General features: G+C 44.0%; 1 protein-coding gene across 8 annotated transcripts in view; it reads left to right on the top strand.

Annotated features, from left to right (window-relative positions):
* arhgap12b (Rho GTPase activating protein 12b) overlaps positions 1-14,457 on the top strand; it is a 63,235-nt gene that overhangs the window by 32,196 nt on the left and 16,582 nt on the right. For all 8 annotated transcript variants that reach the window (XM_067577747.1, XM_067577751.1, XM_067577748.1 and 5 more), the window contains exon 3: positions 13,817-14,092. In XM_067577747.1, the coding sequence (XP_067433848.1) occupies positions 13,817-14,092 (276 nt within the window). The remainder of the gene's footprint in view (positions 1-13,816; positions 14,093-14,457) is intronic.

Below are 14,457 nucleotides of genomic sequence, written 5' to 3'. Positions count from 1 at the left end.
TAATGGTTTTCCCAGTTTGGTGTGGAAGAACTTGACCGTCCTGCACAAAGCCCTGACCTCAACCCCATCCAACACCTTTGGGATGAACTGGTACATGGGAGTTACCATTCGACACTGGTGTTGGATTTCTGTAATACTCTTGTGGCCGAATGGAAGCAGATCCATGCAGCCAGGTTCCCAAATCTGGTAGAAGAATGGAGGCTGTTACAGATTACAGATTAATACCATACATGCACATATGGGTGTAATGTTTGGGCGTCCACATACTTTTGGCCATGTAATGTATCAGTCTCACCTACACCTTCAAAAACAATGTTACATCTGAGATGAAACAGCCTGTTTGCTGTATTCAAAGATGTTTTTTTAATATTCTGTAATCTCCCTTATTTTAAATATTTTGCTCTCATAATTATTAGAGATGTTATCATCTATTTCAAAGGAATTGGGGAGTATCTGTAGTGGAGCAGAGGGAAATCTCTATCTCCTGCCTCCCCCACCCCTCAGAAACCCTCTTGAGTATCTCTATGTGTTTCCACATAAACAGAGCACATTAGCAGGAAGATATGAGGGAATGTTAATAACCTACTATAAAGTACAGTCAGCTGTCTTCCAGACCAGCGCTGAAGACAGAGAGAGGCAGAGTTACCGGAGTTTTGTCTTTAGACAGTATGAACTGGTTCCAAGTTATAATGAGCTGTCCCTGCTTTTGTGATGTAGTTCGAGTTGCCTGCCAAAGTATTCAGTAAGGTACAGAAAGATGTATCGTATCCAGTATAAAGTAATCTTATTCTAAAAATATGAAGTCTCGTCTTGAGCTGAAACACACTTTCAGAGTGCTGTTTGGCGGGAACGGAGACCTGCCTTGTTGCTACTCGCGTCGTTATTCCAGTGTTGCGTTTGAGACCAGATATGGTTAGTTAATAAGCCTTTCACACTGATGGTTGGGTGGTGGAGGCCTCTGGTAAAAGTCCAGTGACACTCTGCTGCTCTGTGGTCTGAGAGTTTCCTGTCAGTGTCATGATCTTCATGTTACGCACCGTGCTCAACACAAAGTGGAACCATTTCTGCTTTTAATGACTTTGACCAAGCTAATACTGGTGTAACATTAACCACACGGCTGACGTGCTGCTTCCTCCTGAAGTAGAGGTTTTCACACGTCCATTCAAAACAGACCTGTAGAAAAACCATCCTGAACCCAACATGCCTTTCTAGAAAGAGACGCATCACTTTCTCTGTGATAGTGAGTCTGCTTGGATCCATGTGGGCTTTAGTTCTATTGACACACAGGCCAGAGGTCAGCAGCTATAGAGTAGAACACTACCTGCTCCAACTACACAGCCCGATTCACATCCCAGGTCAGGTGTTTGATAGTAAGAACACAGTGGAACCATGAAGTGAGGCTGCAACTAATTTTTAAAATTTTTTTATCATTGATTCATCTACTAATCTTCTGATTGTTTCCTTGATTGTTGGATAAGTAATTTGGTCTGTAAAATGTCAGAAAATAGTGAAACATGCTTGTCACTATTTACAAGAGGCCAATGTGATGTCTTCTTCTGTCTGATCAACAGTCCAAACTCCAAAATATATTCAGTTCAGAAGTAATAAAAACAACAAATCCTCACATTTAAGAACTCAGAACCATCAGATATTTGACACTCTGCAGGAAAAAATGACTTAAAGCGATTAACCTGTCATCAAAATAGCTACAGATTAATTTTCTGTTGATCAATTAATCGACTAATCGCCTCAGCTTTACCATCAAGGCCTCCACTGTACAGGTCCGCACCGCTTTTACCTCCGCCCCACCTCGCCCCCGTCCATCCAGCCATTCAGCGCCCGAGAAAAGGAGCCGGTGTAATTAGCTCGAACCAATCACGCTTCAGGCATTAGGGCAGGATTAGTCATTAACTGGGGGCTTAGCCGTCAGCTGTCAGCCACGGAGGAATGCTGCTAAGTCTCTGCTTCAGCCTCGTGCTCCCTGCCACCAAGAAATGGAAAGAAATCAAACTGCGGAAGCAAAAACAGTTCTTAAAATACTGTGGCGCTGTCTGCTGCTCTGTTCCGTTAATAGCAAGAGCCAGGGGTGAACGGATCAGACACCAGCTGTAAAGGTCTGTCGTATATGTAGCCTGGGTGTTGCTCTTTTTCATGTCCAGGAGGTGTTACTGCTGTAGCGCTCAGTTCGTGAGCCTGCATAAAGAGATGTAAAAATACTGACCGGAACAGTCTGCAGCAGCACTGATTAACCGAGTTTTCATTGTCCCAAGTGTCAGATTGTAATGTGTAATGTTTTAGTGGTGTCAGCACAGAACAGACCCTCTGTTTGTTTTGGCCCTGCAGTGGGAGAAAACCCGATGGCAGCGGGTTGGAACACTGAGTCTTTGTACGGAGAAGACCACTCGAAATGAGTAATAAGAAAGAGATTTGATGCTGGTTCCATTAAAGAAATTGAATTTTCCTTTGGCGCGTCGTCGATATATTTTTTTTCCCCCCAAACCTGTCCGCAGCTAAACAGAACAAATTGATGCTGTCAGGGCGCTGGCAGGTCGTTTGACTTCTGCAGCCAGGATTCATTTATCGGGCCCCTTCCCGCTCTGTCCTCTCTCAGGAGCGTACGCGAAATCCATCACATCCTGTTCTCCCATTTTTATTGGATGGTTGTGCGGGTAACAGATTGCAGCGCCGCTCTGTCATCCCGTCCCTCATGTCTGGCTGTCCGTCTCGCGCTTTAGAGCACAGAAGCTGGCCGGTGACTGTTGTGCGTTCACAGCACACAGCTTTAAAGAAGTGGTGTGTGTCTGAGGTCAGAGTTGGCAGAAAGTGAAGAGAAAGAGGGAAGGAGGGAGGGAGGGAGGGGAGCACCCAGAGAGAGAGGACAGACTGCTGCGAGTCTGGGAGTCACTTCTGCTGTGTGGATCTGCAACCTATGACCCCTCCAGAGAAGAGGAACGTAGGAGTATCCGCGCAGCATGCACATGTGCACATGCACTCTCTCTGTCTCTTTTTCACCCACTCACCCACACACTCCTTTTTTTTTTTTTTTCTCAGTGTTTTCTCCAACTTAGCAGCTGAGTGTGCCCAGGCTGAACAGATCTGATGACTGTACTAAGAGTGAGAGCAAAGAAACACACACTGAGGGACACTGAGACAAAGCTCGCCAAGGCGTCGCCGCAGGGGGACGCAGGTGGTGTCTCTTCAAGCAGCGCGGCTCGTTACACAAATCATATCACACGCACTGACAGTGAGCGGCATATGCAAAAACACACTGATTTTTTTTTTTTTTGTCTTGTGCAAGCGCGCATCCTCGCGTGCACACCCCAGCAGCTGTACGCTCTTCTGCCGTTCAGACCTGGTGATATTTGAGATACACACCCAGACACACACACATTCTTAAACACCTCAGGAATGTCTCCATATGGTTTAAAGAGAGGAACAGGACTTAAAAAGGAGATGTCTGGCTGATTCTGGCTCGCCGGTGTTTGCTTTCATGCTCCGACTCGAGTTTAGCCCCAAATAGAAGCCAAACCCTGTGATCCATTGGGTGCCTATAAAATAACCATGGACGTCTCGTCCCAGATATGAAGTGTTTGATTCCCTCGCTCTAGTTTAGCTCATGCTGTAGAATCCGCGGGCCCCAGTGCAGAAGACTGGTTCTCGGCCAACAACAGTGTCCCCATATGCACATGAGAGACTGAACATGGCTGCAGGCCTCCCCCTCCACCACCCCGTCCTCAAAATCCACCCTCTCCTTCACTCATTAACATTTCAAGAGGAAAATCTGATTGGAGAGGCACCACACAGCTCCTTCTGTTACTCGCACAGAAGACATGAACACAAGAAGAGTTGTTGAACAAACCTCTGAGTTTGTAAAAGCATTTTGGCATGCATCTGAAATGATGTAAAACAAGATCATTGTGACACAAAAAAAACACTAAATCAGCTGTCAATTGCAGCTTGTTTTCAGCACGACTAAACCGTTTTGTGCTCTAATCTGGTAAAGTGCCCTTTTCTGCAGCCTTGAAGCTTCTTTGTCTGCAGTATCTAAGCAGCAGAAGAAGAAGCAGCAGCAGCAGCAGCAGCAGCAGTGTGTATTAGACCAGTTATTCTCCACTGAGCTACTAGAGGTTTATCACAACCGGGTGTATTTCCACAGACACAAACTGACATTTCAGCCGAGCGCTATCAGCTCAGGACCAAAAGGTTAATTGCTCGTGTCTCTGTCAGGTTGTGAGCCTCCCCGAACCCTCTGATCCATGAAATGAAAGTATCTGTCGTCATACCAACGACGTCGAGTGAAAAGATGCTGACTCACTTTCATCCCAGGGTCTTTTTTTTTTTTTTTTTTTGCCTTCACTCACAAACCCTGGTCATGTTTTGCTGATCTGCGTATGTGAGAGAGTGTGCATGCAGTTGCTTTAGTGAGCGAAGTCAATATTTGAATTCCATTAACATTTTTTCTGCCCACACTCACTATTCAATCTTTTTTTTTTTTTTTTTTTTTTCCTCAAGCTGAATATAGGTGCTTCTCTGAACTGCAGTGCAAGGTTGAAACTGGTTGCTAAGGGAAATGAGGAGCTGTGTGTGTGCATGTGTGTGTGTGCTTGTAAGCATCTTGTCTTGTGCTCATGTGCATGTTGATACATTTCTGTGTCATTCTCTGCTCATAGAGAGAGAGAAGGGGTGGAGGGGTGTGGGGGGGGGGGTTTGGCTTGCGAAATGCCACAAATGTGATGATGGGGGAGTGGGCGAATGCGGTCTGACTGACGCCCAGCGAGGTGGAAATGTAGGTTAATCTGGTCATATGGACATAACCATCATCATCATACCTCCTGGAGCAGAGGGAGAGGGGGGGGGGGAGGCAGCGGGGCGTTGGCTGAGACTGGAAAGGGGGGAGAGAGAGAGGAGCTAGAGAACGGTCAGAGGTACGGCGCGTGATTATCGGAAGATGCAGCGGATGGGAAAAAAAAAAAAAAGGGCAGAGATGATGCGCTGTGTGTTTGCGGAGCGGGGAGATGTGAGAGATGAAAGAGGTTGGGGAAGAGGTCAGCAGAGAAAAGATGAGAGGAGCGAGGACAAAAGAACACAGGGATCCGAGTGGATTGATGCATCGGCTCGGAGGTGGCGTGCTCCCTCTCCCCCACCCTCCCCTCTCTAACCCCGCGGCCAATCTTCAAACACTCTCCTGCACAGCCGCCTCATTGGTTGAGTGTCGCCATGGTCACGGATCCCTCAGCCGCCGTGCCACCTCTCCAGCCACCCCACCGCACTCCCTTTAACCTGCTTTCATCTAATTCAATTACACAATCACATTATGTAACGCGGTTATAGTAGGAATGATAACACGCTCTGAGGTGTGACACTGATGCCGTCGCCATCTGTGACGGAAGATAGAAAGACCTTCTAAAGTAAACACAGGATAATCATTTTAACTTCTACCCAAGAAATCCTGCATTTCTGCTGTGATTCATGTGCGTCTGCGACCTTTAACTTGAAATGTGGGCAGCTTTAGATTAGATCTGTAGAAGAAAACTACTTCCACATGCATTATGTAAGCTATTTGTTTAACATAACTCACACACTGAGGCTTTTACAAACATTTTAACAGAAACTTTCAAAGAAATGTAAAGAGATAAATTATTAGAATGAGAATAGAATGCAAAAGAAATGTGTGGCGCCTTGTAACTAAATGGAGCTTCCTCAGTCCATGTTGTTACTTATTATTAAGGACCAGAAAGCAAATGGATCCAGAAAATCTAAAGGTGTCAAAACACTTAAACAAAGTGCTTGTTGGATCATCTGACAGCATCTGAAACCAACATTTCCAACAGTCACACCCACTTCATGCAGCAGCTAGCCAGTTGGCCAGAGGTGTGACGGTAGGGCACGGTTTTTCTCTCCAACTCTTTTTTTTTTTTTTTCATTCTTCACACTACCTGTCAACTTTCATGTGTACGACTGAGTCAAACACCATGAACTCCTTTCCAAGAGAGACTCGCTGAAAGCATGCGCTGTCGTCCCCCATTTGTACAATTCATCACGCAAAAGCCATAAATTGATGCACCCAGGAGGAGCCAATGACAGCAGGCTTTCCCCTCCACCCTCCACCCCCACCCCCCCCCCCACCTTTGACTTTGGCCATGGGGAACTTGATGACACATCGTACAACCTAGCTGTTTTTCAAGCATACCGCACCCTTAAGCGCTTTGGCAGTCTCATATTGTACAAGCAGATCAGTATGAAGTCTGGAGAACTGATTTAATGTGTTCTGCTTTCTTCGTCTGTGTCAGGATCCTGGCATCGGTATATTCTGAATCAGCTGCGGCAAGGTGACTGAATCCCATTGCAGCTCCCACCAAGAAAAAAGAAAAAAAAAAAAGAGGAGAGCATTTAAACCGCTTCTGTCTAGCATGCATGTTTGGAGTATGGCTGCACAAAACACTAATAGTGTCTCAAAGTGCAGCGTTGGAGATGCAGCAGAGTGGGTTGCCATGTGTGCACAGATAGAAACCCCTCCCCCTCACGCTACTTTCCTCATGGCCAGATACATTTGATGGAGACTCCCACCCACTCACCAGCGCCCCTGCTCTCCCCCTCGCCCGTCCTCCCTCCCGACCCGAGGGAGACACCTAGCGGCCGCGGGGGCGCAACTGCAAGCCAACATCCCCACTGCCCTCACCCTGACCTGCACTCCTTTACACACAGAATTATTTATGGTTTAATTTACAGCGCACTGCGAGGCACAGGCATTTTCTAGTGATTGTACAAGCACAGCGGGACGGAAAGCTGTATAGAAAGAAGGAGGGGGGAGGATAGGGGAAGCACAGAGTAGTATTCCCAACATGGCAATAAATACAACAGCTACAGTAAGCTGTGTTCCACGAAGCAGAGCAGAATCTCATCGGGCTCCATTAGCGAGCCGATTCTCATCAGTTGCTGTTCTTTTGTGCTGTGCGTCTCTTCCCCTCTGCTTTCATATACTCCATTAGACCTCTGAGTTGAATTAATCACTTTTTTTTTTTCCTGCGTTGGGTGTGCCTACACACTCTCCAAGCTGCATAATGCATTCTAATGCAGTTTGTGGGGATTCTATACTGTACCGGCCTGTAGTCTGAAACTCATTTATCACGGCCGTGCAGACAGGCCGCCGCCGCCGCTGTTGCTGTGAAGACCGTTTTTGTATTCAACAGCACATCTCTCTCTCCCTCTCTCTCTCTCTCCTCAATCCTGCCCTTTATCTCACTCACTCCATCCATCCCTCATTTACACCTCTCTCCCCCCTCGGAGCCATATGAGCGATCCTTCCCGCCCCCTCTGGTTCTTTCTATTTTTAATTACCTGTCAGAGACCCCGGGTCTCGATCCCCTGCTTCCCAGCCCTGTGCCACATCTCATTCACTTCAAACTAGCCAGGAAATCTGCCTGAGAATACAGTGCCAACAGTTAGGAGAGATTACAATCAGGCAGTCATTGAGGTTTTCTGGCAGTGCATTGTGGGACTTATCTCCACTGACCAGAGTGACTAAAAATTTGGTTTTGGTTTAAAATGTGTTGCTTGTTGGTATGTGCCAATATATCATTAGCTTATTACAAATATCACAACTGGTATTAGTTGATTAGTTGAAGAAAATTGCAAGATAGAATGCCAAATATGTTTAGAAAAGGTGTTTTTGGTTTGGAGTTGGGTCTGTAGATATAAATATTGAAGTGAAAGGATGTCCTGTCACATCACATAGACAGAAACAAAAGAATAGCAGTAAATGAAGGATATACTAATGTATAAAAGTCATTGGAGAATGGAGAATTTTTTACATGGAAAATGTAATTGATAAGCTTTACACAGATCCCACTTGACATGGATGTATGCAGTGCAATGAACTGTTGACATAATATTTGAATATTATCACATTATAAAGTTGACATGGTGAACATGTTGGCAGTTTTCAGTAGATGCGGAGCAACATCAGTATTTTTTTTATTTTTTTCTGGCCACCTGGTGAATATAAATCCAATATTCATAATTTGATCCTTTTGTAAAAAATATTGGTTACTAAAGCTTTAAGTTTTATAGGCTGCAATTGTATGTATTTGACTCTTACTTTTCTTATCTTGAATATTATATATATAATATTATATTATAATATAATTTTTATAGTTGTTTATTATTAGAAAATTAAAGTACACTTTAAATTAAAATTCCTTTTCCTGCAACATTTACTGTTGAACATTATATTTGTCCCATTCAGTACACATCTTAGTCTTTTAATTAACAAATGGAAGTGATTTTTTGTACACTCATGACTCAGACACAGTCTCCTTATCTCAAGTCTAGACACTGATATTTAGGCAGATATCACTCAAATACTGATAACACCTTTAGCATCAAAAATCCAGTATCAGTCAGGCTAAAATGCAAAAATACAACCTATATGAAAGTATGTAGATAATGTAGGCTTATGATTTATCTATCACTGCTGGAAAAATTACAAATAAACCTGCTATGAGTAAATATAAGAAAAAGCTATAAAATAAAAATAAAAACAAGTACTGTAATGTTGAAAGATCTTCAGTGTATTACAACACATATTGCAAAATGTTTGTGGAAATGTTGAACTTGATAATAGTGCTGACACTACTGTCCCCAATTCACCTCTTCATAGTATGATTTACACTAGCAATATATTCCATCACTTCTTTATCTCAGCCTCACAGGTGGCTTATGTTTTTATCTGCAGGTATTATCACTGCATCCCTTCCTGACCTCCCTCCTCTCACTGTCTCTCCCTGCTGCTCTGTCTTCATGTTTGCGTTAGCCCTTCAAACAAGGCAACAACTTTGCTAATATGCTGTTGCTCAACCAGTCATCCTCTCTGCGCTCAATTGTCCAGGTGAAAGATGAGCGCGGGACGAAGAAATAGCACACCAGTAGTGCTCGGTGGTATTATCTTCCCTTCACACAGTGAGTCTCAGGGTAGCAGCCAAGTTAAATATAGAGGCTGGCCTCTAGTGAAACAGTCCGGACTGCCGTTTTCAACATCAACACATTGTCCGTCAGTGCCCGCTTTGACTTAAACACGCAGAAATTCACTCTGATAGAGGAAGCTCTGACTTTTTCAGCCCCATTTCCTGTTGTTGTGTCAGATGAGTTTGTGTACTGCTTTGTGTGCCCGAGAGGTAGAAAGATCTTGTTCCCCTTTTCCCTCCGTCACAGTCGCTGTCTCCAATTTCCTCCTACCTTCAACCGCTCTGTTCCGCAGCCAGAAAGACAGCCAGAGAAGTGAAGGGAGTGTGTGTGTGTGTGTGTGTGTGTGTGTGTTTGTTTGAGGGAGGGGAAACCACAGGGGTCAGCTTGTGTGTCGCGTCCCACTAGATGGCCGCCGTGCATCGATCGCCATGCGTCGTGCGCTCAGTACATTCAGAGGTTACAGGAGAGCCGGGGAGGATGACGACGACGTGTTTGTGTGCAGCCCTGGATACAAGGTGACCGCTCAGACCGGCAGAGGAACTGAAACAAGACAAGATGCTTTGCTCAGTCTGTCTTGAACGGTGATATTTTTACAATTTTTTTATTCGCTCGGTGTCCGGTGTCAGATTAATATAGAAAAGGTTTCAGCTTTTCCAACACAGATGGATTTCTTGACATCCCGTAACAATTAATTTTCTGGTGTCGTTTTTTTTTTTTTCCTCCCACTGTCCGTTTATAGTTTCAGAACTTTTCCATCAGGCGTCGCCAGCTTTGTTCTCTGTAAACTGTTAAATTGAATTCCAGGTAGCATTAATACGATACTAACCAAAGTTTGCCTGTCAGAAACTAGCAGGTACCATGAGACTACAGTCTGCCAGTAAAACACTTGATGTTGAGTTCAATTAAACATTTAGAAAAGTGCCTCTGCTGTCTCCTGCTATTCTAGGCATGTGTTGGACGTCTATCTCTCAGCATATGGTGCACGTTGCATAAGGCTTCTCTTCCCATCTGATACAGAACAGTCCTTTTTTTTTTTTTTTTTGGACAAAAGAGGGCACCCATTGTCTCTTGACATCACTTCTATTTCCAGTTTGCCGCTTAGTTTCAAGGGAGCAGTTAGTCATGTCTCCTCTCTTTTTTTTTTCTAAAAGAAGCTCAGCACTAGAGCCGTTTATGAAATGTGATGTATGTACAGGGCTGATATTATCTGTAGATTTGAGCTCATCAGAGATCCATCTGTGTATGTTGTTTGAGAAGTATCTAGACATGTCAGTACAGAGATGCCATGAATGTGTTTGATGTAATGTAGAAACTGTCTCTATTGCATAGTTTGTCCACTAGACAGCAGTGATTAGCTTATATACCAACTGTAGAATGACTGCTCAGTCACTAGTCTTTGATAACCAAATGTGTTAATGTTAGGTCTTCCTTTCGGTTTCTAGATCCGACCCATGACCTAAATTGGGCCAGATCCAAATGATCTGTTTTATCATCCTCCAATCTCTTTAAGATAAGGTGTCTTTTTATCTGAAAATGAACTCAAACACAGCAGTTTTGTGTAGTTTTTTCAATGGTTGTTATGAATTGAAGCCATGAAGACCTTTACTTAATGTTAAGAAACAAAGATCAGCAGATACATTGTTATAGGATTTTTTAAAACTCTTGATATCAGTATTAGTAAAAATCCAGTACTAGTTGAGTTCTTCTCAATCTGTGTGTGTGTTTCAAATGAAGTGCTTGTCAGATACAGTGTTGTGAAACCCCTCCACCTACACATTTCCTTGTCAGAATGGGGAGAGGCTGTGTCCAACAATTTTTGCAACTTTTCAAAACTGACAATCAGACAAGCACTCACACGTCATGCAGAAATTGACCAGGTGTGCAGAGGTGAGAAAGTAGGAGGCGTTTGAACTTTTCTCTCAAACTCTTGTTTGTTATTCTTTACACAACTACAGTACCAGTCACCTTCTCATTCTCTTGAATGAGAAAGTGTGTCCAAACTTTTGACTGGTACTGTACATTCATCACTTTTTGTATACAGCTGAGTGAAACACTGTGAATGCATCTGAGGCGAGACTGTCTGAGAGTGTGTCTCATTGTCCTCATTTGTAAGATTCATTGCATCTCGATCCTCTCTGCTCTCGGTTCCAGTCTTGCCGCTCAGAACAGGCATAACACTTTCGATGCGGTCAGACTACACTTAGTACAAATTGTTGTTTCAAGCATGCCTTTGTCTTTAAAGCAGTTGTTTAATGTCCTCTGTGGCTCTGTAGAGGCCTGAATGTCATCAGGCAATGAATTTGACCGTTCTGTTTTTAACGTGTCTCCTGTGAACTTAATGTAAATGCAACACAAAACAGCTGAAGTACCTCTGTAATTACAGTTCTAGATGTACTCCCTGTGGAAATACCATGAATAATATGAGGTTAAATAATGTGCGGTATGCATGTCAGCAGTGGGCCTGTGTTGTGTCTCCGCACAGTAATAGACTGCGTGCACGCTCCGCACTGTCCAAAAATGATTGTTAAATGACTGTCTGAATGAAAATTGAGACCACAGGAAAATGTTTTGGTTAAACTTTTGTCAAAATGGACGTTACAGCTAGTTAATTACTTCTCTCCCCCTCATGCAGTTTGGTTTGTCTGGCCTGAGTGGAATTTAAATGGATTTGACCCCAGCCTCGCTCCCGGGCCACACTCAATCATCTGCATTTACTTGATCATTACCACATTATTCCCTAAAAACCCAATTAAGGCTGCAGCACGCTGGCTCCATTCTGGTCGTGTCATCTCTCAGCGGTTCGCCTCCATGCTCGAGCACTTGCTGTCTGTTGGATTGAAACTGAGAAACAGCGGGGCAAATCTAACTGAAAACAGCAGGACGCCGCTGAACCCTTTCCTCTGCTCCAGCATGTGTGCAGGATATTAAATAATAATTTATGTGAAAAATATTGCTGTTATTCCAAGAACGGCAGGAAGTCCCATCTGTGTCCTGAAAACAGTTCAAACCCTCTGACTGAAGCGCATTCCCCCTCACATTCCTCACCTGTAACAAACAGAGGGGGGGGAGGTGCGGTGCTGGCACACGCTCTGATATCTAATTCTTTTACTGTTTGGGCATTTATCCGCTCTGCGTTTGCAGAATGTTTGCTGGCATCGGTCTCAGAGACTCAGCGCCGCTCCAAAACCCCCAAATATTTTTCAGAAGCATTCAGAACAACGTTGAATGCTCTGAGCCGTAGCCATGGAAACTTAGCTTTCTGGCTTTTGTTGAGTGACCTTCGGATGCTGCCAAGTTTTTGAGTCTCAAAGAACACATCTTTGAAGTGTGTCCGCATTGACACTGTGGGGCCACATTTGTGATTAAGTTTATTGTGTCGACTGTTGTTTAGTAGAAAACCGCCGCAAGTCAGTCAACTATGCGCAGAAATCGCCACCTTGAAGTTATAATGTGCAATAACTTGAGTCTCAACACAAAGCATGTTGTGTAGTAGTTAGTAGCTCTATTCTCTTAACCTTATCAACACTGGACTTGAATGGTACAGATGGTACGCTGTATCTTACCTCCCCTTCTGCTTCCTCTTAGCTCATCTTTTCTGTGCAGAATACTTACTTTGCTCATTTCCCCATTCTTATCTTCTTTATCTCAACTAACTTCTTTTTTTTTTTTACTAAATATTTACCCAACATTATTTATGGCAACACGGTTGCTAAGAGGATTGCTTGTTCTGTGACAGAGAAGTGTCAAAATGTCCTGGAGCAAAATACTGATTCTATCTGCTCCCTCTGTCTAGACTTCTGTATTAGCATTAGTGATGTACTTATCAATGAATTCAGAAAAATTTACTGGTCATACTGGTCATACTGTAAGGATGCAGTGTAAATCAGTGTTAAATCCAGTGTAAAAAAATCTTAAAGCCTAAATTTTGAGCTTTGATAAATCTCTGGTTCAGCGCTGCTTTTTCTAAAGGAGCATTGCAAAAATCAGACCCGTCATTCAGCCTCAAGATTTAGAAAAAGCAAACCGCGTTACTTCTGTAACACCTGCTTCACCTGCTTTAGCAAACCTGGACTCAAACTGGTCCAGGACTCTGCAGGGAGGCTCTGAACAATCACTAAACATATATCACACGTGATTCCAGTGTTATCCTCTCCACTGGCTTCCCATCACTTAGGGAATTGGCTTTAAATTTTACTTGACATTCAAGACATTACATGGTGGAGCCCCTCTGTACTTAAAGGAGTTGTTTTGACCTCGAGCAGGAGCTTTACATCTTCAGAGCATTGACTGCTGGCTGTTGAAAAGTTGATATCTGTCTTCTGTCTTTTCTAACCTCTTTCCCCTTTTTCTTCTTCCTGTAAAGCCCAGGTCACTTATGTGTTGAAAAGTGCTATATAAGTAAAGCTTGCATGCTAACACCAGTAGCCCCTTATGTGCACACCATTCGACAAATGATTATGTAACTGTGCTGCTGAGTCTATCTGGATTTGAATCAGACTGATATGGTTTTAAGTGTCTGCAAACCACATGTGGCATTTGATTTGATCAGCAGCTGTATCCTGCAGTGCAGATTGTCAGTTGCTGTCTTCCTCTTTCCTCTTCATGCCTCACCTTCATATTTCTAGAAAGAGAAGTTGAGTTTATTTGCAGCAGGTCTGTTTCTTTGCATTTGCATATTGAATTTTAAGAGGTGAATGTCAGATGGGTAAAATAAGGACACAGAGTCTCTAGAGAAGACAGGAAATATCAGCTGTAACATTTTCAGGTCATAAATAAAATCTTGAGCAAAAGCATGGATTTGTTAGTCAGTCCTGATCTGACCTCCTCTCTTTTGCCTCCTTTCCTCCTCCAGACAACATCGCCTACAGTTCAGGGCCGGTCCGACTCGCCGGTCTACACTAACCTCCAGGAGCTGAAGATCTCTCAGTCCAGCCTGCCGCCCGTCCCCTCCGGCTCCCCTCTCCACATCCTGGGCGACTGGGAGACCCACAAAGACCTGAGCGGCAGGCATTTCTACTACAACCGGGCCACCGGAGAGCGCACTTGGAAACCGCCGCGAACCCGGGACACAAGCAGCAGCACCAGCAGCAGCATCCGGGGAGACAGCCAGGGCACGGCCGAGAGTGAGGTGAGGGAGGCTCAAGCCAGTTCAAGCCATTTCTCTATGTGGTCTTGCATTGCGTACATGTATGAGACCATGTGACTTCTGTGACTACCAGAGAGAGAGAGAAAGAGAGAGAGAGAATCAGTGGTCGAGCGAGCTAGAGAGTGAATGGAGAGAGGGAGCCGTTGTAGCGAGGACAAAGAAGTGAATCAGATAAATAACTAAAATGTTATTTTCTGATTGTTTCATGGTGATTACATTCTAAAGCACAAATAAACACACCCACACCTCCGCACAAAGTTGCAGGAATGTACCGCATTGCTGGATTTGGTGTGATTCCAGCCATAGTTGGCTTCTCATTGGGCTGCATCAACATGAACAAAGTATAC

This window comes from Thunnus thynnus, chromosome 21 (genome assembly GCF_963924715.1).
Source record: "Thunnus thynnus chromosome 21, fThuThy2.1, whole genome shotgun sequence".
In the NCBI taxonomy this organism is placed as follows: domain Eukaryota; kingdom Metazoa; phylum Chordata; class Actinopteri; order Scombriformes; family Scombridae; genus Thunnus; species Thunnus thynnus.
Note: the sequence above shows the minus strand (reverse complement) of the source record. Positions and strands in the feature narration are given on the sequence as shown.